Source organism: Yamadazyma tenuis, chromosome 1 (genome assembly GCF_029203305.1).
Source record: "Yamadazyma tenuis chromosome 1, complete sequence".
NCBI classification, from domain to species: Eukaryota; Fungi; Ascomycota; class Pichiomycetes; order Serinales; family Debaryomycetaceae; genus Yamadazyma; species Yamadazyma tenuis.
Window position 1 is genome coordinate 1,238,047 of NC_089461.1, and position 24,627 is coordinate 1,262,673.

General features: G+C 41.2%; 11 protein-coding genes across 11 annotated transcripts; 4 read left to right on the plus strand and 7 right to left on the minus strand. All coding sequences in view use genetic code 12, as the record gives it.

Annotated features, from left to right (window-relative positions):
* Positions 1 to 137: 137 nt before the first annotated feature.
* RIX7 (Ribosome biogenesis ATPase rix7) lies at positions 138 to 2,696 on the minus strand (the record flags this gene model as incomplete). The annotated part of the gene is made up of 1 exon (XM_006688027.2): positions 138 to 2,696. The coding sequence occupies one exon, from the start codon at positions 2,694 to 2,696 to the stop codon at positions 138 to 140; it is 2,559 nt and encodes an 852-aa protein (XP_006688090.2).
* A 1,400-nt stretch (positions 2,697 to 4,096) lies between these two features.
* Positions 4,097 to 4,459, plus strand: HSP12 (lipid-binding protein hsp12; the record flags this gene model as incomplete). The annotated part of the gene is made up of 1 exon (XM_006688028.2): positions 4,097 to 4,459. The coding sequence occupies one exon, from the start codon at positions 4,097 to 4,099 to the stop codon at positions 4,457 to 4,459; it is 363 nt and encodes a 120-aa protein (XP_006688091.1).
* Positions 4,460 to 4,615: 156 nt separating this feature from the next.
* On the plus strand, positions 4,616 to 5,524 carry ESF2 (RNA-binding ATPase activator esf2; the record flags this gene model as incomplete). The annotated part of the gene is made up of 1 exon (XM_006688029.1): positions 4,616 to 5,524. One exon carries the CDS (start codon positions 4,616 to 4,618, stop codon positions 5,522 to 5,524), a length of 909 nt encoding a protein of 302 aa, XP_006688092.1.
* A 50-nt stretch (positions 5,525 to 5,574) lies between these two features.
* Positions 5,575 to 7,329, minus strand: PSN45_000616 (uncharacterized protein; the record flags this gene model as incomplete). The annotated part of the gene is made up of 1 exon (XM_006688030.1): positions 5,575 to 7,329. One exon carries the CDS (start codon positions 7,327 to 7,329, stop codon positions 5,575 to 5,577), a length of 1,755 nt encoding a protein of 584 aa, XP_006688093.1.
* A 129-nt stretch (positions 7,330 to 7,458) lies between these two features.
* Positions 7,459 to 12,582, minus strand: PSN45_000617 (uncharacterized protein; the record flags this gene model as incomplete). Its single annotated transcript, XM_006688031.1, has 1 exon — positions 7,459 to 12,582. The coding sequence occupies one exon, from the start codon at positions 12,580 to 12,582 to the stop codon at positions 7,459 to 7,461; it is 5,124 nt and encodes a 1,707-aa protein (XP_006688094.1).
* A 154-nt stretch (positions 12,583 to 12,736) lies between these two features.
* Positions 12,737 to 13,432, minus strand: PSN45_000618 (phospholipase/carboxylesterase; the record flags this gene model as incomplete). Its single annotated transcript, XM_006688808.2, has 1 exon — positions 12,737 to 13,432. One exon carries the CDS (start codon positions 13,430 to 13,432, stop codon positions 12,737 to 12,739), a length of 696 nt encoding a protein of 231 aa, XP_006688871.1.
* A 281-nt stretch (positions 13,433 to 13,713) lies between these two features.
* DUS1 (tRNA dihydrouridine synthase) lies at positions 13,714 to 15,003 on the minus strand (the record flags this gene model as incomplete). Its single annotated transcript, XM_006688032.2, has 1 exon — positions 13,714 to 15,003. The coding sequence occupies one exon, from the start codon at positions 15,001 to 15,003 to the stop codon at positions 13,714 to 13,716; it is 1,290 nt and encodes a 429-aa protein (XP_006688095.2).
* Positions 15,004 to 15,340: 337 nt separating this feature from the next.
* On the minus strand, positions 15,341 to 18,286 carry PSN45_000620 (uncharacterized protein; the record flags this gene model as incomplete). Its single annotated transcript, XM_066157488.1, has 1 exon — positions 15,341 to 18,286. One exon carries the CDS (start codon positions 18,284 to 18,286, stop codon positions 15,341 to 15,343), a length of 2,946 nt encoding a protein of 981 aa, XP_066013585.1.
* Positions 18,287 to 19,483: 1,197 nt separating this feature from the next.
* ALG13 (N-acetylglucosaminyldiphosphodolichol N-acetylglucosaminyltransferase catalytic subunit alg13) lies at positions 19,484 to 20,122 on the plus strand (the record flags this gene model as incomplete). The annotated part of the gene is made up of 1 exon (XM_006688033.2): positions 19,484 to 20,122. The coding sequence occupies one exon, from the start codon at positions 19,484 to 19,486 to the stop codon at positions 20,120 to 20,122; it is 639 nt and encodes a 212-aa protein (XP_006688096.1).
* Positions 20,123 to 20,190: 68 nt separating this feature from the next.
* Positions 20,191 to 20,643, plus strand: PSN45_000622 (uncharacterized protein; the record flags this gene model as incomplete). The annotated part of the gene is made up of 1 exon (XM_006688810.1): positions 20,191 to 20,643. One exon carries the CDS (start codon positions 20,191 to 20,193, stop codon positions 20,641 to 20,643), a length of 453 nt encoding a protein of 150 aa, XP_006688873.1.
* A 96-nt stretch (positions 20,644 to 20,739) lies between these two features.
* PSN45_000623 (RING-type E3 ubiquitin transferase) lies at positions 20,740 to 24,324 on the minus strand (the record flags this gene model as incomplete). The annotated part of the gene is made up of 1 exon (XM_066157489.1): positions 20,740 to 24,324. One exon carries the CDS (start codon positions 24,322 to 24,324, stop codon positions 20,740 to 20,742), a length of 3,585 nt encoding a protein of 1,194 aa, XP_066013586.1.
* Positions 24,325 to 24,627: the final 303 nt, after the last annotated feature.

The following is a 24,627-nucleotide window of genomic DNA, read 5'->3' on the forward strand; positions in this document are numbered from 1 at the left end:
ATGGTTAATATCTGAGATTAGAAAAAAGGAGGAACGGGGGATATGTATAGTTGCAAAATCTGATGTATCACTCGAGGTACCGTTTCGGGTAAGGTAGTGTCGCATGGTAAAAATCTAGTTCGGGGTTCGCATATATATTACTGCTCTTCCAGGTCCTTGAGCTCTTGTGGCTCTCCAATGACCGGGGCTATCTTCTTGTTTAACCTCTCATATTTTGCTCTATCTCTATCATTAACACTGGGCTTGATATTGTCCAAAGCTATCAAAAAGTCGTTCAGAGTGACAAAGATATCACTTGCATCAACAAGGTCCTCGGTCTCCATGAACCCAGACTTGTCCAAATCTCCGACCTTTTGGTGGTGGAAGAACTTTCTCTTCAATGCAATAACACCAGCTTCTCTGACCAAAGACGACAAATCAGCCCCCGAAAAGTTTCTGCATTTTTGATTGTATACGATATCTTTCAAATTAACAGACTCGTCAATTGGTGTACCGTTAGATTTGATTAACGTCTTCAAGATATCAAGTCTCTCTTCTTCTGTAGGCAATTCAATGTACAATGACTTATCCAATCTTCCGGGTCTGATCATAGCAGGGTCGATCATATCGGGTCTGTTTGTGGCACCAATTACAAAGATTCCCTTTCTATCATTCAAACCATCTAATTCGGTTAAAAGAGTATTCACCACACGAGAACTCGATTCACTCAAAGATGCATCTCTTCTAGGAACCAATGCATCCAACTCATCGAAGAAAATAATACAAGGAACACTAGCTCTTGCTCTTTGGAATACTTGTCTAATAGCCCTCTCACTTTCACCAACATACTTATTCAACAACTCAGGTCCCTTGATAGAAATGAAGTTGGCCCTGGATTCGTTTGCAACGGCTTTGGCTAAAAGGGTTTTACCACATCCTGGTGGGCCCCACATCAACACACCAGCTGGGGCTGTTATACCCACTTTTTCAAAAATCTCTGGTTTCTTGATGGGTTGTACAATGCACATATGTAACTCCATTCTGATCTTGGTCAACGCTCCTACATGATCCCAAGTAACATCTGGAATAGTTGCAAACCCTTCTCTCTTGGCCGTCGGTTGTACAGAAGGGAGGGCATTCATGAAATCGTCAAAGCTTATGGATAGTGGCTGTAGCTGTTCTTCTGTCAATGGAGAAGGATGGCTTATTAAGAACTTTTGAATAATAGAAAGCTTCTCGTCGTCTGACTTATTTTCAAAAGTTTCCACCAACTCCTTGGAATTTGAAACAGCAGATGTTACGGCAGGAGTGACTTTTTGGTCCACCTCCATGGAATTATTATCAAGAGAGCCATTTTTCATTAACTCTTCGAGTTCTTGTTGCTCACTGAGAGTTTCAAATATCCTCTTTATGGCGAAAACTCCCGACGCAGTAACCAAACTCTTTAAATCTGCTCCCACAAAACCTGATGTGAGCTTGGCCAACACCTTGAAATTGAACCCTTCCAAGTTTAATTTCAATGTAGAGGTCATGGCCTTGAGAATAGATATTCTCTGTTCTTCACTTGGCACATTAAGACATATTTCTCTGTCAAACCTACCTGCTCTCCTCAATGCTGGATCTAAGGAATCAGGTCTGTTCGTGGCTCCAATGACAATGACAGGTTTGCCATTAGTTTTGTCTAACGTCAACTCATCCATCAAGGTCAACAACTGTGCTACTATACGACGCTCCATTTCCCTTTGGGCACCTCCATCTCTTTTTGGGGTGATTGAGTCAATTTCGTCAATGAAAACCAAACACGGAGCGATGTTCTTTGCATCTTCAAAGATTTCTCTCAACTTCTTTTCGCTTTCTCCTGACATTCCAGAAACCACTGAAGGGGCTGATATGCTTATGAATGGGACCTGTAATTCTCCAGCTAATGCATTTGCAACTGTGGTCTTACCACAACCGGGAGGGCCGTATAACAAAACACCTCTTGGTGGTTCAACACCTGTGGAAAGATAAATTTCAGGATGTAGTATTGGTAACCCAATAAGTTCCATTAGCTGGGTTGTGACTTTTTCCATTCCTCCTAGTTGGGATAGATTAATGTCTGGAGGAGTATGATCTATCTTTTTCTTCTTGTGGGAGACTTTGGTGGATGATTCCTTCCGCTTTCTCTTTTTCTCTTCGTCGCTCTTCTTTTCTTCGTCATTCTTTTTTTCTTCATCGTTTGATTCAATAGCAACAGGAGTAACACCCCACGAACTTACTACTGACTTGTTCAATGCATTGGAATCTTTCACGACCATCATGTTGCTTTCGTCTGCGTTTTCGAAATCGCTATCACTTTCATTTGTCTCAGGCTTCTGTGACCCCAAATCATCTCTGTACTTAATAACGTCACTAAGCTCTTCCTGCTCATCTTCTCTGACAATCTTCAAGACTTCTTGAATAGCTTTTTCGACGGTGTTTCTTTTCATCCGGCGCAACTGGAAATCTTTTAGTTGAACGTAATGCAAGATATCAGACAAGCTTAAGTCTCTAGCCAAAGCTATTGATTCAAAAGAATCTTTGTCCACATTGACCTTTTTGTTGGCTTCTGTCCTCTCTTCTAGAAGTTTGTGTATGAGATCATAGATTTTTTGGTCTATACTGGCACTTACAGCTCCCTTCTTCATTTGGGAAGATGTGTCTGCTACTTTAATTCCTTCTCGGTATTTCAAACTCATCGCGATTGTAAGAAGTAGTGCGAAAATCGGATATGATGCCTTTTGCAGCCAGTGAACTTAGCTGGGTACTAGGGGCTCTGATGACAAGGAAGTGAAATAGTGATAATGTGGATAATATAAGGATTACTCTGAAAGTGTATAAATGGTAGAGAAAGTTTAAGTTTTTTGGGTGTAAATCTTGAGTGAGAACAGTGGGAAAAGGTATTGGATAAAGGTGCAAACTTCAGGACAACACACCCGAACTGTTTGGATATAGGTTCCCCAGATCAGCAATTAGAGGTAGAAACGATGACTTTATTGTTGGTATTAATTCCAATTTGACAAAAGTTTCAGGTGCAAAGAATCTTTTTGTTTCTAATGCGGGATTTTTTACACTATACATACGACCATGGATGTGTACGTACTATAGAATTTGGGTTTAACTACAGGTAAACTACGAGCAAATTACCCTTGCTTTCTTTATACAGCTTGGGATTCTGTAAAAGAAAGTGAGATTGCAATATTACACTGCTCAAGAAGAGCAAAGCATCACATGACCAGCCTGCTTGTATTTGAAACAACCCTGTTAGTGGCACTGGCACAATCTGGTGTCTATTTTCCAACACACCTAAACAATCTTCAAAGTCGAGACAAGTCTGGAAAAAGTTTAGGTTTCAAATCCTGCTGTCGACAAATAGCAGCATGTCGATGTGTATCTGTCTGATGTATCTGTAACTATATCCCACCCCTCTTTTGATGTGAATTGCTGCCATGGTTGACCTTTTCGAACAATCCACGTTGTGAGCTCCTTGTAAAACCTTCGTAATTATATAGTCTAAACAAGGAGGGATTTAGTTAAATTGAATCTTTTAATCAAATTTTAAACTGCTGGAAACGGAAACAATTAAGCATCGACTACTAATACCTCGTGGAACCAAGGCGTTTGCTTTGAGCAACAAGATGCATATTCCAGTCAGGTATCATGCAAATTTCACTCGCCACACCCTTCGACAGAGGCTGCTCATTTTGGAAACTCCCAAACCTTAATTCACCCACAACCTGCGCACGACCATTGGTGGTGCACCAGCCACAGATGATAGGTGAAACCTCTTCACTAGCCACTTTTGGAGCATCTATTGCAAACTATGCTTAAGATGATGAATCAATCTCATGATTGTTGTAACAAACCAATGGTTACTTTATTCTTAACTGTTCCTAACCAGCAAAAAAAAAAAAGCAAGTCTGACCCAGTGTCATAAATAGCAATCAAGGTGTAAAAATTATTGCAGCAATTTGTATTGCTATACCAGAAAAGTGTGATTTAAACTTCCTCCACTATTGCTGGGGCCTTGTTGAATAAAAAACTATAAATTGACCCTCTTTCCTCCCCTTCTTCGACATTATTAAAATATCAAACAACAATGTCTGACTTAGGAAGAAAAAATTTTAACGATAAAGTATCTGAAGCTGTTACCCCAGAAAGTAACAAAAGTGCCTTGGAAAAGGCCAAGGAACAAGTCACCGACAAAGTGGATCAATTTGCCGCCAAGGCCACTCCAGATGAACAAAAGTCGTTTGGACAAACTGTTGCCGACAAAGCCAAGGAAGGACACGAAGATGCTAAGGCTGAGGTTTCTAACAACCAAGAATCTTTAGCTGATACCGCCACCGCTTACATTGATGCTGCCAAGGAGCAGGTTGGTAACGCTGCTAACTACATCAGCGGTGTTGTTACCGGTGCCACCGAAGGTGCTAAGACAGGTGCTGACTCCACCAAGAAGTAGACACATAAAATATATCTGATTTTTTATTTGTAGAGATGGAATAAACGCAAAATCGAAGTTAAAACATTTTATGTAGAATTCACATTTTTGAGTGAGAAGTGATAGTTGAGATTCGTGCGATGCGAAATCGATTTTTGTGCTCAACTCATCTCAAGTATGTTAGACTCTGAATATGAGAGTACAGCTAAAAAGCTACTGTCAAAAGTCCACTCTGATTCGGAAGATGACTTTAACTACTCTGAAGACGAATATCCTATCGTCAAAGTTCAGAAAAAGTCGTATGTAAATGAGCAAGAACAGAATGAGGAAGAGGAGCCAGACGATGAAGAAAACGAAACGGGGGAAGGTGCTCAGTTAACCGATGATGAGGTTGATGAGATTACCCAGGTTAAATCAAAGACAAGAAGAAAGCTCAAGGGACTTACTCCAGAACAATTGGAGAAGGAACAAAAGAGGATAAAGAAAACCGGGGTATGTTATTTGTCTTCCATTCCTCCTTATATGAAGCCTTCGAAGTTACGTTCTATTCTACTGAGATTCGGCAAGATTGATAGGCTTTTCTTGAAGCCAGAAGACCAAAAACTGTATAAGAGGCGTGTTAAGTACGGTGGGAACAAAAAGAGAAACTATACAGAAGGATGGGTAGAGTTTTTGAGCAAGAAGGATGCAAAGTTGTGTGTCGACACCATGAATGGGAACATAATTGGAGGCAAGAAAACGTCATATTATTACGATGATATATTGAATATCAAATACTTGAAGAACTTCAAGTGGATGGATTTGACTCAACAAATCTCCAGAGAAAACGAAATCAAACAATCCAAATTAGCATTAGAATTGTCTCAACAACAGAAATTGAACAAGACATTTGTGAATAACTTAGATCAGTCGAAGATGATTAAAAATATAAAAAGGAAAAAGGGCACTGATCAAGATGATGATGTGGAGATCAGGAGAAATTTCAAACAACGAAATGTCACCAGTACGAGGGCTGATGCCAAAGATGACTTAAAGAAGAACAAACCTAATGAACAATTAAACGACTTTTTGTCTAAAGTGTTTTGATACAAAGTATATATTACTTTAACATTGACATACAATATATTACAATAGCTTCATAAAAGCTTTCTTCTCTTTCTGGAATCTTTTTGGTTTCTAGACTCTTTAAATTCGTTAAACTTAACCAAGAATTTTATTCTTTCTTCCAAATCCGATTTTGAAATGTCCAATTTATCTTGTACAGTATCACTGTTGAGGATGTCCTCAACAGTTAGGGTGGGTGACTTGAGTAATTGGTTCAATTTTTCCCACTTTTCTTCTGGCCATGGTTTATTCAACTGTGAAGGTTTTGGGAGCCTGTTGTGAGTAATAGATTCTTCTTCTACTTCTGGTTCTGGTTCCATGGCCGAATTCCTTCGCTTATTCATAATATGCTTAGCATATTTGTTTTCTAATCGGTCATAGTGTTTTCTTATTGGTGTCATTTCCGGCTTGAATTGCTTGTTAGAGTGATTTGTGGATGATCCTGATGTGGTGAATTTACCTACCTGGGGGTTAGGACTTTGATTTTGATTTCGATTGACCCTTGGTAATCGGCCCATCCTAGTCCCAAACTTGGGAGTACTAACTCTTGAGCTAGTGAGCCTGGTTTTAGATTTTGGCCCTGCTGATATACTGGGGGCAGAAGGTTTTGCTGGACTTTGAAACTTAGGGATGAAAGAATAAGAATTCAATTCGTTCAAGAGAGCACTTGAGTTCTCATCCATGCTGACTTCATGCTCATCAGAACTCAACTCTCTGTCCAAATCCATCTTTATATTTTTAGAGATGTTATCATTTCTCTCTGTTATCACAGAGATAGTGTGGTTCAAATGGCTTAGCGGTTTATTATTCGATAAATCAAAGTCAACTCTTGAGGTCCCATCTTGTAAGCTTCTCTTGCCTAAAACACCGGTCAAAACGGAGTCTGTTTCAAGACTTGAAGCTATATTGTTTGTGTTAGCTTGATTTATGACTATATCGTCAATCTTATCGAGTTTAGGGCTCGCTGTTCGAATTGTGAAATTATCAACCTGAGGCTTCATAGAGAGCTTGTCAGGATCCTCCTGATTATCAGAGGACCCAAACTCACCATCGTCTTCATCAACATCATTATTACCACCATTTACCATCCCCACAACCGGAGCTTGAAACAACCTTATAACCGGATCTTCCTTTCTCATGGGCTTGTGTTCATCACCTTTCTTACTAACGTTCTTTTCCTTCAACTTTTCAAAGTCAAATCTCTTGATTTTTGTACGCCCAGGTGAGGGCATCGGATGGTCCCCTATTATTTTACTGGAGCTATTCTCTGTAGACTTTAATAATCCCAGTCTTCCCTTGAGGTTGGGAGAGAATTGATTATCATCAGATATCAACTTGTTTTCTCTGATCAAGCTGTCCTCTCTGTCCTTCAAGACACCCAGTCCATTGAAACGATTACTTACTGGTGAACTAGCGGTTTTGGTGTTCTTTTTGTTATTATGGGGTGTTGACGGTTGTTTTCCCTTCTTCGCCAGACTGTTCAATGGAACTTTTATAGTTGTGCTCTTGATACTGAATATGCCAGAGTTATTGATCGAATCGTTTCGATGGCTATTTCGTATAATCTTGGGGGTCTCCAAATCTTCGAATTCTGAGTCCTCGGATGACGATTCATCTCCATTATTACTTTGCAACACTCTATTGTGGACTTTTGATCTGTTGATTTCTAGAAGTTGCTTGGGTGAAGAACCTGAAATTTGACCGAGATTCACTTCTCGAGAGTCTGAATTAATGCCAAACACAGGCTCTGAAATGGCCGTTCCAGTGTTTGCCGGGCTTCCATTCATATCTTCTACCGACAGCCACCTGGTTAATTTGTCTGGATCTCCAAAAAAGTGCGACGCGGTGGGAAAGCCTTCAATAGGGATCTGAGATTTTACTATTTGTGTATTGACTAAATTGTGCTTGTAGATACTTCAGGCAAAGAGATCCTCCATAATGTCTGCTTCACAGGCTTCGAAATCTGTGTCGTATAATCCGTAAACTCTTTCGAAATTGAGGTAGCTGAGACTTTCAAAGAAGCTCTTCAAATTGGCTATTGACTTGATGCTGGTCACCCCTTTAAGTAACGGGATCTTCTTGTTATCAGGCGACAAGGGGTCAATTTTCACAGGCAGTTCTTTGAGAATCGTCAAGTCATACTCCTGAGAGATTTTGTCCACAATAGAGACCATTGCATCTTCAATATCGCTGTTAACATCAAAAGCAGTGTGAACGAAAAGCCAATCTTGCATGTTGAATTCATCGTTATTAAGTAGCAACAATTGATCCAACAACTTACAGCCATATAATATTGATTGCAATTCTTCCTCGCTCAAAAAGCTCAACTCTTTCATGGATTTGTTCAAAATGTTCTCAAAGATCGAAATTACTTGTTGGCACATAACGATCCAACGGGGAAGCAAGTAAAGCTCATTGAACTGGATTGTTATCACCCTGAAAAGAATGCTGATGTGGGTCTTGAACAGTAGTGGAACGTTGTTCATCAACGAAATTTCAATTTGATCAAACAAATCATCAAGTGAGCTTAGGAAGAAGTCCTTTGGTTGGGTCAACATTATGAATGACAATCTTTTAATCGTCAAGATCTTGTTTTCAAGCTCAGCCTTTTCATTGAACATGAACAATGTTCCAGCTGATCCAGAGCCAGTAGCTGAAACCTTAGAAATCAACTCATTGAATTTTTCCGTTTCCACGCTCATCCAACTGGAGATAATAGACTTCCATATCTCAAGTCTATTGGCTGGTAGCTTGAAGAAGTTCGAATCCATGAACAAATCATAAATCAAACTCTTCCACGTTCTATTGGGAGCATACTGACCAATATTCTTCACCAAAGTTAAGGTTCGTAACGGGATCTCATTGATCTTCTTGTTCTTTATTTGTGGAGACACAAAGTTGAGAATGATAACATTGATACAACTTGAAAGCTTTTCCGAATCCTGAATGACTTCTTCGAAATTCTCCATCAACTCACTAAGAGCATCAGTCAATTCATCTTGAACCCCTTGAGGAGTAGTCGATTCGTCTTCATCATCTTCGCTGTTATTCTCTTCGTTGTTGATTGTTCCATTAGCAGGCTCTTCGCTGGAACTGAATAATATCCGCTTACCACTTACCGATACACCCAACAACTTGGAAAATATGTCTCTTAATTCTCTTTTATGTTTTTTATCTGAGCCGAATTTCGAGTTACTCAACTTCAAGCTCAACTTGGAAATAACTCTCAAAAGGTTGGGAATCAATTGCTTGAAATGATGGTGATGGGCTAAGACGTCCTTGAAAAACTGGGTCGAGAAACTCCATATATCTGTGATTGTATCCGTATCGATAGACTCGAAATAGAAAATAAGAAACCTTGATAATTCTTTCTCGGTTATTGAAACATTTAAATGTGACTTTTTAGATTCGTCCAATAAGCTCGGATAGCATCTAGTCATAATTGAGTTGAAAATATTGGGTAATGTGATTTGTGATCTCCCCCCATCCAATAGGTTCAATAGTTTGATGGAAGATTTATAGCCTGGGTCGGCAGCAATCAAATTCTCGATTACTTCCTGTCTTTCTAAGTCCATCAAAGACTCAAACAACTTCTTGGATCTAAATTTCAACTTATTTCCAAGATGGATAATTGATCTATGAGACCCAATTGGACTATCTTCGGTTTTGTACTCGTATAGTTTCGATTTGGAGTCTGCCCACTTCCAAATTTTAAATATCATTTCAATAGTGTCCTGGAAAGCCAATAATATGGAATAAAGTTTATTCTGTTCGCTTGTTCTTACTGCTGGTGACTCAATCAGAAAGACACCTTGGATCACATTTCCCAAGAAGCTGGAATCTTGTTGTCCGTTAGCAGCTTTTGAGTCAGACTTGTTTCTGAATTTAGAAGTCAATAAGTAGCTATGGCTAATTGACAACAAGTCCTCAAGCCCACTGATCAACTCATTTATAGATGCCTCGAAGTCAACGAGGATACCTATCGTTTCTTCCTTGACAATCTTGTTGAAGTAATCATTAATCTTCTCAATTATAGCGGAATTTAGCAATGACAAAACACTGAACACTGACTCATTGAATAAATACAAGGACCTTGTCAAAAGAATCATGTATTGTTGCAAAAGGACAGAAATCTGAGATTTACTAATCCCTTTGATGATGAACCTGACCAAGAATGGTTCCTTTTCCTGATCATCGATATGCAATAAATTTAAATTGATCTTGGAATCTTCAGATAACTTCAACAAATGGAATATGCATTTGAGATATTGGCATTCAGCCAACTCGATTTGGTAGGGAACTGTTGGTAATGAAATGTAGTAGAAGCAATTATCAATAAGGCTGTGGAATTTCATAGTAAAATCCGGCTCATTTCCGCTGATCAATGTGGTGAGAAGTTCCAAACAGTAGTCTACACAGTTGTAGTAATCTTTCAAAATACAACCCCCCTCGTTTAATACATCTTCCAGTAACCTTAAACTTAAGAACTTCTCTATGACGAAGAAAATCAAAGATTTGTAAGTGGATATATCCCATTCATTAGACTTGCTGATTTCCAATTTGGTACTGTTATCCATCACGGCAAACTCGTTGTTGAACGCTTCCTTCAAATTCTTTGGATTGGAATTTATAACATGAAGAATAGTGCCCAAATGATAAGCAAACTCTGCCAACTGATCATCTACCTCGATTTCAGACTTATGGGTGGCCATTAGCTCAAAGTCCATCAAAGGATTGGTTATCATCTTCAACAATCTATTTGAATGCCCACTTTTAATTATGGTTCTGATGAACTCATTGACTTGCAATTTGTTGATACTACTTTCGTCGAATAAGTCATCAAGAACAAGTTTCAATGGTATCTCCAAAACAGAGTCAGTTTCATTAGAATTCGAGTGAGACCACAAACAGGTCATTGCTTTGACTCTGTCATTATGGCTCGACTGTAGAATCAAGCTAGAAATGGCTGGCTCGACGTAATACCTTGAACTATTTATGATCAAATCAAACAAACACTTCACAGACTCTACTTGGGGTTGTGTTGGGTCAGAAGATACCAATGAGGGCCATAAGTTCGTTGTAATTACTTTTATTATTCTTGTTTTTTCGAGAGTCAGTAATTCACTCGATAATAAATGAAACAACTTGGATATACTGAATGCAACAATGGTATTCATATTTTGTGTCTCTGTGGTAGGACTATGAGAAATATTAGTTTGTTTCAACATTAATGACAATATGTCTTCATCTCTAGCCTTAAAAGAGTCACTTATCGGGATAGTATAAACCAACTTTTCAAATAACTCACACAATCTACATGAGTTAATTGAAGTGAAGTTTTCAATGATAATAGCTTTAAACAAAAAGTAAAGATAAAAGGATGTTTCTGACTTGGTGAAAGCAGGTGTAGATGCTTCTTCATCTAATGTTAATTCCCCATAGAAGTTTGAAATTTTCTTCAGAACATCCTCCTTATCAACTTTCGAAGTCAAGCTCTTATCAACGGGTTCTAAGCCTTTAGGGGAAATCAACTCAATAACAATCAGAACGCTGTTGAACCAATTTTTTTCTTCTTGGAAGTTTATCAACAACGTCATCAATGCAAGAGGAGCATGAGTAACCTTCATTTCCTCTTCATTTATATCAAAGTTGGATAAAATAAACTCTAATAAGTCCAAATTGCTAGACTTTATAAGATCAATAAACAAGTTCCAAATATAAGAAGATTCAATACCATTGAAAAAGTCTTGAGAAGATGATAACACTTCACTAAACCTGGTAGTACTAGATTTGGATTTGTTGTAGGTTTCACTCAATATGGGACGCAATATCTTAGGTATCACCATATGGCTGATTTCCCATTTGTCTATAATCAAAGACAATGCCATTTTTATTGAGTCGATTTGTTTGTTGGTGTCTTTCTCGTCATGCACCAAGTCCAAAAGCACTCTAGACAACGGCTCCAATCCAAAATCTTCGAAATATTTAGCTCTTACTTTGGTGGAGTCAACCAATTGATCTGAGTCGGGGCCTAAGAGCCAATTCCATAATCGTCTATTGAGACTCATATCCTTCTTCAATAGAATTTGGATACAAGACTTCACCAACAAGTCCTTATCCTTAGGAGATCGTGCGAAGACTGAGCTGTTTAACGGTAAGTGAGTCAACATCAAATCAAAAAACCCTCTGATAATTATAATGTCATTAGCAGGATTGAAAATAGTTTCAGTATTGATAGCGGTGGAGAAAGCCCTTATCAACAAACCTGGACTTGGATCAATACAGGCCTGAGCCTCATAACTATATTCAAAACCACCGGTTTCGGTCTTGATTGTTGTAAACATGGGTAACCGCTTATTACACCAATACAAAGCACCTAATCTCTTTTCAGGATTGGTTATTATCGCTAAAAACAAACACTTCCAGTAGTGTGAATCGCTTTCGAGCTTCAACTTCAAGGTATCCATCAACTCAAACACGTCGGGAAAACTTTCTGAATTCTCGTCGTCCAACCCTGACAAAAGACTAAGTATCATCGGCTTAGCCACAACTTTCAAGTTCTTGGAGTTGATATTGGACAAAATGTGATTTTTGAACAACTTCACCATTTCCGACTTCACCTGTATGGAGCCAAATGATAACACCGGAAGAAGACCCGGAAGCCATAAGTTTATCTCGTTACTAAATACATCCTCTTTTAAGGACAAAAAGATCGACTCATAAAGGTTCAATGCTTTTTGGTGAACTCCGTTCGGAAGCTTTGAAGAAAGGCACAATGACAATTTGTCGGCAACTTCTGATGCATAGGGAATCAATTCTACCGTGTGGAACGACCGTTGGTCTTGCGGGAGCAGAAGTGCCTTCTGGAGTCTTGAAATAAATGCAATGTAGTCTGCCCATTCCTCGAGCGATTCAAACGATAACAACGACTTTTCGACTTGTTGGTAGTAACGCTTGTCTTTGATGGACAATTGAGACGTTTCAGTTGCCAGCTTGGCTCGAAATGCCGGAAGCACCTTCGAAAGACCTTTTTTCTCCATGATTCTGCAAATGCCTGGAGTGATAAACAATTGTCAAGTTGAAGATCGCGACAGCGCGGTGACTTTGGGGTTGCAAGAGAAAGTGGAATAATTCTATTTGATGTATATTGGTGTCTATAACTGTCGCCTCAAACACACAAGGTTCCGCTCCTTCTTATAGAACATCTTTGAGGAACTTGGCCACATCGACCAATTCGTCGTCACCTGCACTGTGGGCCATTCCTGGATAGCTTTTGAACCGGTAGTTGGTGAACCCAAGAGACTGGTAGAACTCAGCAGTCAATTGGCCATACTGGTGAGCGATGATTGGATCAGCCGTTCCGTGGCCTTGGAACACGGGGATGGAAAAATTCGTACCGTTCTTGTTGTGCAATTTCTTGATCTCGTCAATTATGGGACAGAACCCGCTCAAAGCCACCACTCCACCAACTTTGCTCTCCAACAAGCTGGCTGTGGCCAACGCTATGGCTGCTCCTTGAGAGAAGCCACCAATTATAATTTTTTCCCGTGGTACATTATGGACATTAACCTGTTCTTCTATAAGAGCCTTAAGAACCTCACAAGAACGCAAAAACCCGGGAATATCCTGACGAGCTTTTATGTTACCAAATTCGAATATATCGAACCAGCCGGGCATTTGGTACCCACCGTTAACGGAGATGGGGATAGTGGGAGCATTGGGAAACACAAAGTTAGTTGCATCAAGAACGGCTGGAGATATGATTCCCATTCCCTTCAAAAGCTGTGGAAACCATGACCAGCCTTCACCCGAGTCTCCGAGTCCGTGTACAAAGATTATAGCCGACTTGGCGGTGGTTTTTGCAGATACTCTTACTGCTGATACTGACATTTGCTGAAAATAAATTAATGCGCAATTTGCAAAAAGAAGAGGTGGAATAGGCGATACTAAAAATGGAACGGAGGTATATGTAGTTGGGGACGGGTTATTTAGGTGATATAAAGTCTTTGTAGTTGCATTTAAGTGGAGTGTATTATGCATTTATGTTGTCATGGCAGTTGTAAATTAGGTAGCCGAAGGTGGATCACCTAGGTCCATTCACCTAGGTCCATTCAATAAGGCTTTCTAAGGCGATCCCGAAGCAATAAGATTTTTATGGTTTTTGCAAACCTCTAAGTTGTAGCTGCTAAAGGCTCGGTTTTTGATTTTTTTGCATCCACTGGTTCAGCCTTCTCATCCACCGTCTTTCTTTTATTAGTATTGGCTAATTCACTTGAAGCTGCTATTTTCAACACTCGGGTGTTTTGCTTCTCTCCATCGACACGGCGGAAATATGGTTGACATCTCCAATATGGCACTTCTCGATACTGTCCACCCCAGCTTTCATCTTCGCCGACTTTTATGACATCCAAATCACTAATATCGTCTTGCTGATAGATTTTGGCCACGGCTGCTTCAACCTGTTTTACGATTGCATCCCAGTCATCCATGTTGGCGTGGACGCTGGTTCTTCCAATCACAGGTCTGAGCTCTTTGTGCACATTCAAGAACTCGTGCAATATCTTGAAAAAGTGGGCCTTCATAGCATGCTTATTGGCATCAGTAGGATACTCACGTAAGATCTCAAAGTATTCCCTCAAGAGCTTGTCGACTCGAGGAAACTGCTTTTCTTTTTCGTTGGTTTCTGTCCAAAATACCCCAGGGTTGTACAAGTTCCCTTCAGCAGACATCACTGCATCACAACCGACGTGGTTCATACACCTTTGAAGGTCGTTGGGGTAGATTATATTTCCGTTGGAAAAGAAAACCTGGTCTTCAGGAAGGTTGTCCTTTAAGTATTTCAAGATGTCCCAGTTGGCTAAACCCGTAAGTTGGCCCTTCATATCTCTTGTTCTTCCGTGGATAGTCAAAAACTGAGCACCAGCATCTAGTACCATTCTGGCATAAGCGAGAGACTTTTCCCAGTCGTCATAAACCCTTATTTTAGCAGTCACTGGAACCGATAGGTTTTCATGGAGGTTTGTGATCAACTTGCGAACTAACTCCCAGTCATCCATTAGAAAAGCACCATAGTTCCCCTTTCTAGCAATTCCCTGAGGACATCCCAAATTCAAGTCCACGGCATCGCATTTGTTTTCTACCAATTTGGCCGCCTGGAGTAAGTATTCGGGATCGTTAGCACAAAACTGCACAATTACAGGCCGATCGATGTCCTCATTACCATCAAACTCACTCCACATATTCTTACGGTATTTCTCCTCGGTGGCAAATAGCCTGGCATGGAACATGGGAGTGTAGCACAACTCGGCCCCATATCTTCTTGATAATATTCTCCATGCGAGTTCGGACTGATCCACCATAGGTGCAACGATGGTTTTGGGGCTGCCTATGGCTTTGTATAATGCTCTTCCCGTCATCTTTTGGGAGTTGTTGGGGGGTATTTCGGAAGTGGTTGTGGCCATCGTAGCGAGGTTTCGAGACTTTGAGGCGTACAGTGTCACTCTGCTGACGATGATTTTGAAACAATTCACTTTGAATTATATTTTAAAAAATAAGATGCGATGGGGGCGCGATTTTGTACGTTATCGGAGAGGAAAGAGTTATTGGGGAAAAGGAAGCAATTACGGTTTAGTCAGCATCTCGGTACAGCAGTTCAGGTATTACAAATTCCCTCAAAGAAAGGCGACGACTATCACTATCATTTCCACATTCTTCTAGTAATTTCTTTATTTAGGGCAACTGGCTGCAAATTTCCAACTTCGCATCATCAAAGTTTACATGTTAGCGACATAATATACATTAAATTTGATTGGTTCTGGAAATGTAGTTAGCTCTATTTTTCAAAGCTTCGGCAAATCCCATAGCCAAGGGCCAGATTGGCGCATCAGCCAAGATTCTCACGCCCAAAAACAAGCACTTATTGGAAAGTTTGATCAATTTCAAAGAATTGACAATTAGTTTAGAATTAGAATTTGTTTCAATCAATTTCCGGATTGATTCGTAGTTTTCATATTCTTCAGCAAATAAATTTTGCTGAGTGTAGTTTAAGGAGATGGTCTTCTCGCATTTCTTCAAGATTCTTTCACACTTCAACCACAAGATCTTTTCAGTGACACCCAATTGGATTCCGTAGTCTTTATCATTAATCTGTTCAATATAATACAAGAATTGGCTGATTAACAATATCGAAACGAACATACAGGTGACAAAAAACACCGGGGTTCTCAAATTGTTTTCAATCGAATTATTCACCTCCAAAATATTCTGATTCCACAAGTCCATGGTATCTATGGAGTAGCTTATCAGTTCTTTTAATCCATCAAAATCCAAGTGCAAGTGGTCCAAATAGTTATTCATATTTTCCCAGTCCTTGTAAACCACCCTTTCGATAATTGGAGTCAAGTTAACACATATCTTAATTTTAGCCAAATGGTACATGGGCAAAATTAACTTCAATTCGTTATGTTCACTAAGAAGATGACGGTTCATGTCATTAATGATCAAAACTCCATCATTCTTGATAAAATTCATTTCCCATGATTTAAGAAGATCCTTTAAACCTTGATTATTCAATTTCCAGTTGATATAATCGAACTTCAAAAAGTTGGACACTTGGTTGTGATGATGGTTTTGATGCTGCTGTTTGAGTTTTCCAAACTGTTCTTGGATCCGTTCATGTACGTATACCATTAAACACAACAAGTTGAAAAAGCTTAACTTCATGGTCTTGAACTTATTCAAATTAACAATAAGATCGTTCAACGTTCCGTTGTTACTCAAGTCAATAATGTTTTGCTTGTTATTCATCTTCATTAACTCTCCTAACCATTGACTACTATTTTCACACTTCCACAAGTTTTCATTACAGCAATAGTTTCCGGAACTAATAGTGGAGCCATTGAGCAAGATGGACAAGTCCAATAAAGTCGAAGTTCTCACTTGCTGCAACATGTAGAACACGAAGATAGTTCTAATCCTAGACTGAGCCATGATAAAGTAGTCAAAATTGGTTTGCACCAATCCTGTATCATGGTCGTACTCAACATCGCCTATATTCATATTTTGATCGTTTGTTTTGAGGTGAATAATGGACTTGGGGGGAACCAAAAACTTGTCCAATGGTTTATGAAAGTTGGTGGACTTTATCAACCCCACCATTGACTTCATTTGTCTGGAAGTAATATCAATCATTGGAGGCTCATTGAGAAACATCGAAATGAATATATGAAGCACCAAACACTGGTGTGCCATCAACGGGACTTTTTTGAACTGCAAGTTGTCCAAAGTGACTTCCTTTTCGAAGAAATTCTGGATATGATACTTCGACAAGTTGAAAAGAAGTAAAGTGTTTGCATCATTATAAGAGTACAACGCCCCGATTGATGTCATGGCCAATAACAAAGGGATATTTTCAAACTTATCGACCATGGGATTTCTTAACGACGGCAAGTGAATGAAAGGAAAATACTTGTTGAACTCCTTCTCATAAAGTTTCATGTAGTTGTTGAGTTCGTCGACCTTGGGAAACTGCATGTCGCTCAAATTGCTCATCACCATGATTCTTTCTCTCACTTCATCGCAGATGAAGTATGAGTTGATGTTGGCATCCTTGAAGTAGTCCAAATCCTGGAAGATGTCCTTGTTCAAGTTCATGGTCTGATCCTGCGAGATGTCGATACCAAAGTTGACAATCTTCTCATGGTCTTCGTTATTGGGAATCTGGTTATTGTTTCCCATGGGAATTTGGTGCTGAGAAGCCTGGAGATCGTGGTGGTCCAGATGCATATGCTTGCTTAAGTCCAGCTGTCTGGTCTTAAACAAACTGGTGATTTCATCAAACATCTTGGGCAGAGCAGCGGTATCGTTGGAGAAAACTGGCTCATACGGCGTGTTGATGATCTCCTGGAGCCAGTCGCCGTTATCTGAAATGGACTCATGCTCTCGGGGCATCGCATGCATGGGGCTGTTCAGGTGGATCTGGCCGAACTGGCCCTGGGACGCGTGGCCCTGTGACTGTGTCGATAAAGGGCCCTTCATCAGCGCTGGAGTCCCCACCGACCCGGGCGTCGAGTGGTGGCGACCCTTGTCATTGTGTTTGTGGATGTCCATATCGATTTTGAAATGGCTCAAACCATCGAGCTCGAGATTCATATCCTTGCTATTAGCCGAGGTGGCGGGCGTACCGTTGGGCGAGATGTCATCCACCTTTCGCCGCTTGGAGTCGAACTTGAAGTTGGGCAGCCGATAGTTCTCCTGGGTGTGAGGAGACGGTTCATAGTCGCTGGGAGTTGCGGTATTCTTGTTAATCATGTTGCTGGCATCTTTACGGAACGAAAGGCCATAGTCATTCAAGTGGTGACCCACGGAGTTCTGTAAATCCAACGACTCGATGGTGTTCCAATCGAAATTCAAGTCGATATGGTTCAATTGGGGGGTGGAAAACTCGACGTTGTCGATGGTCGTTTCTTCGCGGATGGCGTTGAAGCTCTCCTTCATAGGCCCATACGAGGTGGACAGGGCAGCACTATAGGACGAGTGACGGGGGAAAAGTTCCTTGTTATCGGAAAAGACCGATCGTCTGGCAGCTGGTACCGATGAACCAGCAGACACCGACTTCACGCTCCGGTGGGCCACCGACAAGGGTATGGGTAACGCTGCATTGGGTTCGGTATTGTTGGGCAATACGATTATGTGTTCGTTATTCATACTAGGACCCTCAGCACCGTCTTTACCGGTACGTCCCATGATGTTAGGAAGATTGGTATGAAGTTTCTGCTGGTGCCGTAACACCAAGTCACGGCGAGCAAAGCACCGACCGCAAGCGGCGCACTGGAAGGGCTTCTCGTTGGTGTGGGACCTCTCATGACGCTTCAAGTGTTCCAACCGGGCAAAGGCCCTGGTACACGTCAGACAAATATGGGGCCGGGGCTTGTCAGTTTTAATTTGTTGTGACTTCTTGGGAATTGGCTGGGTACCCTTCGAGGCGCTCGAGGACCTGGCCCGCACTGGCAGTACGGGCAGCACGAGGGAGTCTGAGATTGTGGAAATGTGATCTGACATACTTGCGTCAAACGAGTCGAGGACGTGATCACTCATTTTGGACGCGGAAACAATTGACACGACAGTACCAGGATAGATGGTAAAGGGGTTGTGGAGTGGCGAGGATAGGGCGGTTGAAAGGCGAGACAAGGCGTCGTAAGTTTGATGCCAGTCGATTAACCTGAATTGTGTGTACTCCTGGCCTATAGAAAAATAATAAAAATTTCCAGTTATATTTCCCCAGAATTCTCAACAACTTTACACAAAACCGGAGAAGGTTTGGATTTTCTTGTTTGGTGGTCTGCAGGCAAGATCCTGGGGAGCCTTCTTAACGGGATTGAGTCCAGATGACAATGACCCATACATACTTCCCAACCAGGGGGATAGATGAATACAGGGTCCAGGTGGTCTTGTATTGATTGACATAAGATGATATATGCTTGAAGTGCTTTTATTATAGGTATACGGATCCCTAACTTTTGATAAATAAACTCCGAATGCCGATTTGGGCGATTGGACAGGTTCCCCAGAAAACCCAAAGGCGATGTGCGAGCATAACTGGTTTAACCAAAAAATTTTGGGTCACGTTAAGAAAGGCAATGTTTGCTCGAAACTCCGGCATGGGGTTCAATCGGGGGGCTGATCTTTATTTTCGGGGCGCCTGTGTAGTTATCCGTGAAACCCGAGTCCCGCCTTTTTCTAAAGGCACAAGTGTGAGGACCCTCCACTGCCCCCTCCACCGGAAAACTCTGGTCCTATTATTTCACAGAAGCCCTTCTTATCAGGCGCTCGACCTCCCATTGTCACCATCGCCGTGGTTGCTCGTGCGGCGGTCCGCGACGCATGGCTGCCGCCAATCGGCTGTTCTTTTTCGCGACTTCTCACCAGTCCCATCCCGAGCCAATGAAGCTACTCATTACTACCGGTGCGACCGTCACGTTCACGCGTCTCCTCCGGTTCGTGCTCAGTGATCCCATGCTTTCCACGTATATCACAACCGGTTTCCGCCACGTGACGGTTCAGTACGGCAATGAAATCAAAAATGGTGTCCACGTCTCACGATGTGCCGTCAATGAAATTCTACGCTCAACTGCCGCCTTCAAACATTTTCAAGTCACTGACGACACATGCCTGTTTGAATATCATGATAAGGGTGGCAGCCGGATTGTGTTGGAATTTTTGTCGTTTTCGCCTGATTTAAACTCACTTATTCGCTCTTCAGACCTCATTATTTCTCATGGAGGAACAGGCACCTTGATAGACATCTTGAAACTCCACAAAAAGTTGATCGTCGTATACAATGAGTCGCTCATGGACAATCATCAGAAACAGATCGCCGAAGAGTTTGCTCGACTGCAGTTCTGTGTGAGCGTGGGCTCGAGCCAACTCGAACAAGACGAGTTTACGGGCTATTTACAAGCGCTAAGAGACGGAAAAATTGTGTTGACGTCATATCACCTGCCAGTAGAACATATAGTTCAGTCTATTGTCTATCGCGAATTGGCCCATGCCCGGCTACACCATTCCAGGGCCAAAAGTTGATCCACAAACTCAAGTTTTTCGCACTCGCACCAGTTTTGAATTCTTTGATACTCAACCTCGTGCTGAACATGTCAGTGAATACCAGCAGAAAACGGAGAAAACAGCGTCTTTTCTCGAAAGACATTGAGCAGCTTCTTTATGCGCTTGGAGACGGACCTTATTCGATGGAGCTGACGATAAATGCTCTCGAGGACTCGCTTGTGGAGTACCTCAGCGACTTGAGCACGGCCACCCAGATATACGCCAGAAGTAAAAACAGAAACAGAATCAAGGTCGATGACTTGCCCTTCACACTTCGAAATGATCCCTACAAACTCAGCCGTCTTCAGTACATAGTGAATCAGAGCCAGAAGATCGAGAATGCTAAGAAGATTTTTGATGAAGATGACAAGAAACTTGCGGACTACGGAGACGAAGATGACGATGAAGATGATGACGATGAACAGCTTTCCAAGCCGGCTGAGGATGAGGAGCCCTCCGGGAAGAAGTTTAAGAAATCGAAGAAGAAAGGTCGGCAGTAGTTGTATCATAGTGTGTAACATAACTTTATTTAATAAAAGAATTGATTAGAGTAGTATAATTAGTGTATTTTATATTCATGAAAGTGGTAAAGTCTATTAACCATCAATATTCTCCAATGCTCTTCCCCTAACATACTTTTCGTTCTTGATCTGTTGGTCGTAGAAGTTGAATAAAGTCTTCAACCTGAAAAACGAATGCACCACAACGAAACCACCAAATGCAATCGGTGCAACTAGCAAGTCCAGGGTTTCATAAGTCTGATGATGCATTTTGTAGGTGATGAAGACGGCACAGGATATTAGAACACAGAATTTTACCAAGTTCTGATAGAGATCGTACCTGTGAAGTACTTCCTTGAAACTGAAAGTTTCGACACCTCGAAGGTCTCTGCTAAAAAAGAGACGAATATTGGGCCAGATTGTCCATGGACTGATCAATAAGTGCCCTGCAATTGCCCACCTATCGATATAGAAGTCGGAGAATGGTAAAACGTCAATGTCCTTGTAGATTCTTAATGGAACGTCCACTACAAATACATGAGCATTAACCATCCAAAGAGTACTCAATAAAGCGGACAGGAAAGTTGATGCAGCAGTGATGGCATTTAGGGGAATAGCAAAGTTCCTTCCAATTCTAACGTTGATTGCTAATCTGTCGTTGTTGCCGTTATTGTTTCCCCCATTTTCATTATTGAAAAGAAACAAGTTGTTCCACACATCAACATGGTCGAGCTCGTTGATAGCAACATAATGGTTGTGATAGTATGCAAGTGTCATCAACTCCATCAACGCACCTATGCTTAATGATGTAATATCTGCCAACTTCCAGTTGTTCCGGTTAATGAACTTTTCTATACTCTTTAATGCTCCTGACAGTCCACGAACAGCCAAGAAATCACCAAATCCAGTAACCACGCTTATAGCCTTTGTAACCGGCTTTCCTAGGACGACTGCTGTTAGGAATAATGAAATAATCAAAAGTACTGCAAACACCCACAACATTATAATTAATTCCACGCACCGGACTTTCAAGTGTGGGGGGTTATAAACGACGGTATAGTTGTCTTCCGTTGTGGTTTCCTCATCATTTGAGTCATCTTCAGGATCTTCTACGGATTCTTCAACAATATCGTTTACACTCAATAGTCTGTCGTCTTTAGTGACGGACACAAAAAGGTGTTTGATATACTTCCTTGAAACAGTATCGTTGTCTGGAACTCTTATGTACGTACCATTTGGCACGAAGAAACAAGCTGCATCTGTTGTTTGAAACATCTGGAGTGCTTCCTTATAAGTCACTGGGTTGGAGTAGTCAGGTTGCTTGGTACCCAAAATCAGATCTCTCCAACTGCGATACACAACATATCCTCTTTCTTGTGGAATAGGTTTTCCTAGGATGAAGTGAGATAATCTCAACTTGTGACAAGAGAGCTCAAAGGCTCTCTTCCAGTAAATCTCAACGTACCGACTAATCAACCCCTTATTTGTGATTAAAGCTAAAACTGCAAACGCTGAAATCACCAAGTCTCCATATGCATACAACTTTACCGGAAGTAATACATTTTTATGGCTAGACAAAAGCTCTGGGTTTAACAAGTATCTCAATCCCCAAGTCACGCTTCCAATGCCAATGAAAATGAAAGCCGTATACACTTTCCCACTCAAATATATTCTGGATAACTGCAATCCCAATGGCTTCACTAATGCATCGTGTATAAGCCTGGCATTCGGGTCATCGGGACTCCTAATGAAGAATAACACCCCAGGTCTCAAGATTTTGTTTCTAGTCATTCCTATGAATAATGCAAATGACAACATGTATAACGTTCCATAAGCCCAGTACAAGGTAATTCTGACATAATTGGCAGAAAAGTAGCTTGAAACTGAAGTGAACAACACCAAATACTCGTGGGACGTCACTTGAAAATTGTCCAATAGCACTGGTGCAAAACAAAAGTCAAGTAGCCAACCACAGTAAACTGGGAAAAAGAATATCTCAATGGAGAATATAAAGAATACTTTGAGGGTTGCAAAACACTCAAATAAAGCAGAGTACACCCTTCTAGGAGTTCCCACCACGGGCAGTTGGTTTTTCGATAAGCCCTTCATCACCATATACGCAATACACCCGATAAACAAGTATCCAGTTACAATGGTTATGGTTCTTTCTACCATACTAGGTTGGTGTTGAGTTAATCTAAGCAAGTCAGAAAATACCTCAATGGTAGGGACATAAACCATATCGTAAAAGATGTATAGTAAGAACTCCAATTGCGTACTATGCTTCTTCATGGTGGAAACATAGTTTGCAATCACACCATTGACGTCCATCAACTTCAAAGGCCGTTCAAGTACAACAGTCTTTGCAACTTGGAATAAAACAGCATTAGCTCCTACCAAAGCACTCCCCAACGACTGGGGGATCAAATAAGTTATGAATAAATAGACGCTAATCACTGCATCACACATTATCATCAACAATATGGGAGTAGACATGTTCAAGTTCAAGCCCAACATTGCAAATACGTTGTTTTCATCGCCATCTTCGCCATCTTCACCATCATTTAGTACATCGTCCATCATTCTGTCGAATTCTTCTTGCGCTTGCAACCGGTCGTTGCCATTATCGTTGTTGTTAGTGTCGTTATTCTCGTTGTTATTGTTATCATCATTGTCGTTTTCATCTCCATCTCCATCTTCGTGATTATCCCCGTCATTATGATGGATAGGGGCACCTACAGCGTTACTCGGTTCAGCGTCCATAGGCACATCAGTATGGGCTTCTGCGAAACCGGCATATTCAAGTGGGGCAATTAATTCTGGATTTTGTTCTGGTTGCTGGGGTTGTTGGAACTGTACATGTTCTTGTGGCGGTGGTCTGAAATGCGTTTCTTCAGAATCATCTTGCTCCTCGTCCTCTGTCTCATCATCATTATCATCATCACCATTCTCGTCTACGTCCCGGAATCGACGAGTATTCTCTTGTAGTTCGGCAATCAACTCGTCCTGCCGTCTCCTCTGCAAATTGGGTCCGTTTAAATCATTAATGGCATGCGCGATCAACTCGATTCTATCCACCACATCGCCGGCGTTGGCATTGCCATCACGAGCTTCCTGCCGTAACCCATTCAATGCGTCCTGAAACATGTCGGCGAGTTTGGACTTGGGTTCTTTGCCAATTCTTTTCATCAACATCTTTGTGTACCCTTCGTCACGTACCACCCATTCATGCTCCACAAAAAGAGCCAAGTGTACAAGCACATACACGAGAATATAGATGACTCCGCTAGAGTATGTGTGGTCCAAGAAATGTCTGAGCTTGTGGAAAGTCAAGTCTGCAGGGTTGTCAAACGATATTGAGTTGAAGGTGCTTTCTCCGTACAAAAGAGCCTCGATAAACTTGGGGTTTTCTGGTGGCAAACGCCCATCAATCCCCCACGTACAAAGCCGCCCCATGAATTTGAAAAATATTGGAACTTGTATGCAAACACAAACGATGTATAACAATATGGAGATACCTTTGCCGACGGTTTTGCCAATACTCGACATCAACTTTAGTAAGATCAGCAGGAGTGGGATTCGAGCGGGCATTTTGGGATCGTAGATGGTTCTGAACTGGTATGGGGTATTACAGATATCACACTTTTTGACCGATTTGTTGCTGTGTTTAAGCCATTCCATTAAACAGTGTTGATGAATATACTTGATTGATCCTTTGCACTTACAAGGATGCAACAAGGGTTCGAGATCCGTGTGCTCACCACGACAAATCCGGCAAAGCGGTTGTACTTCCATGATAATTTCTGAGCAACTTCTGAATGTGTAATAACACGGGAATTCAAGGTGGTGTTCCAATCGTGTCTTGTGATGCTGTTGATTAGTTAGTAGCAGCAGATAATTTGCTTGAACCAGTCGCGCAGTCGAGGCTACCATTTTGTGCCTACACACGACCACAACCTAAAATCTACGAAACGTTGCATCATG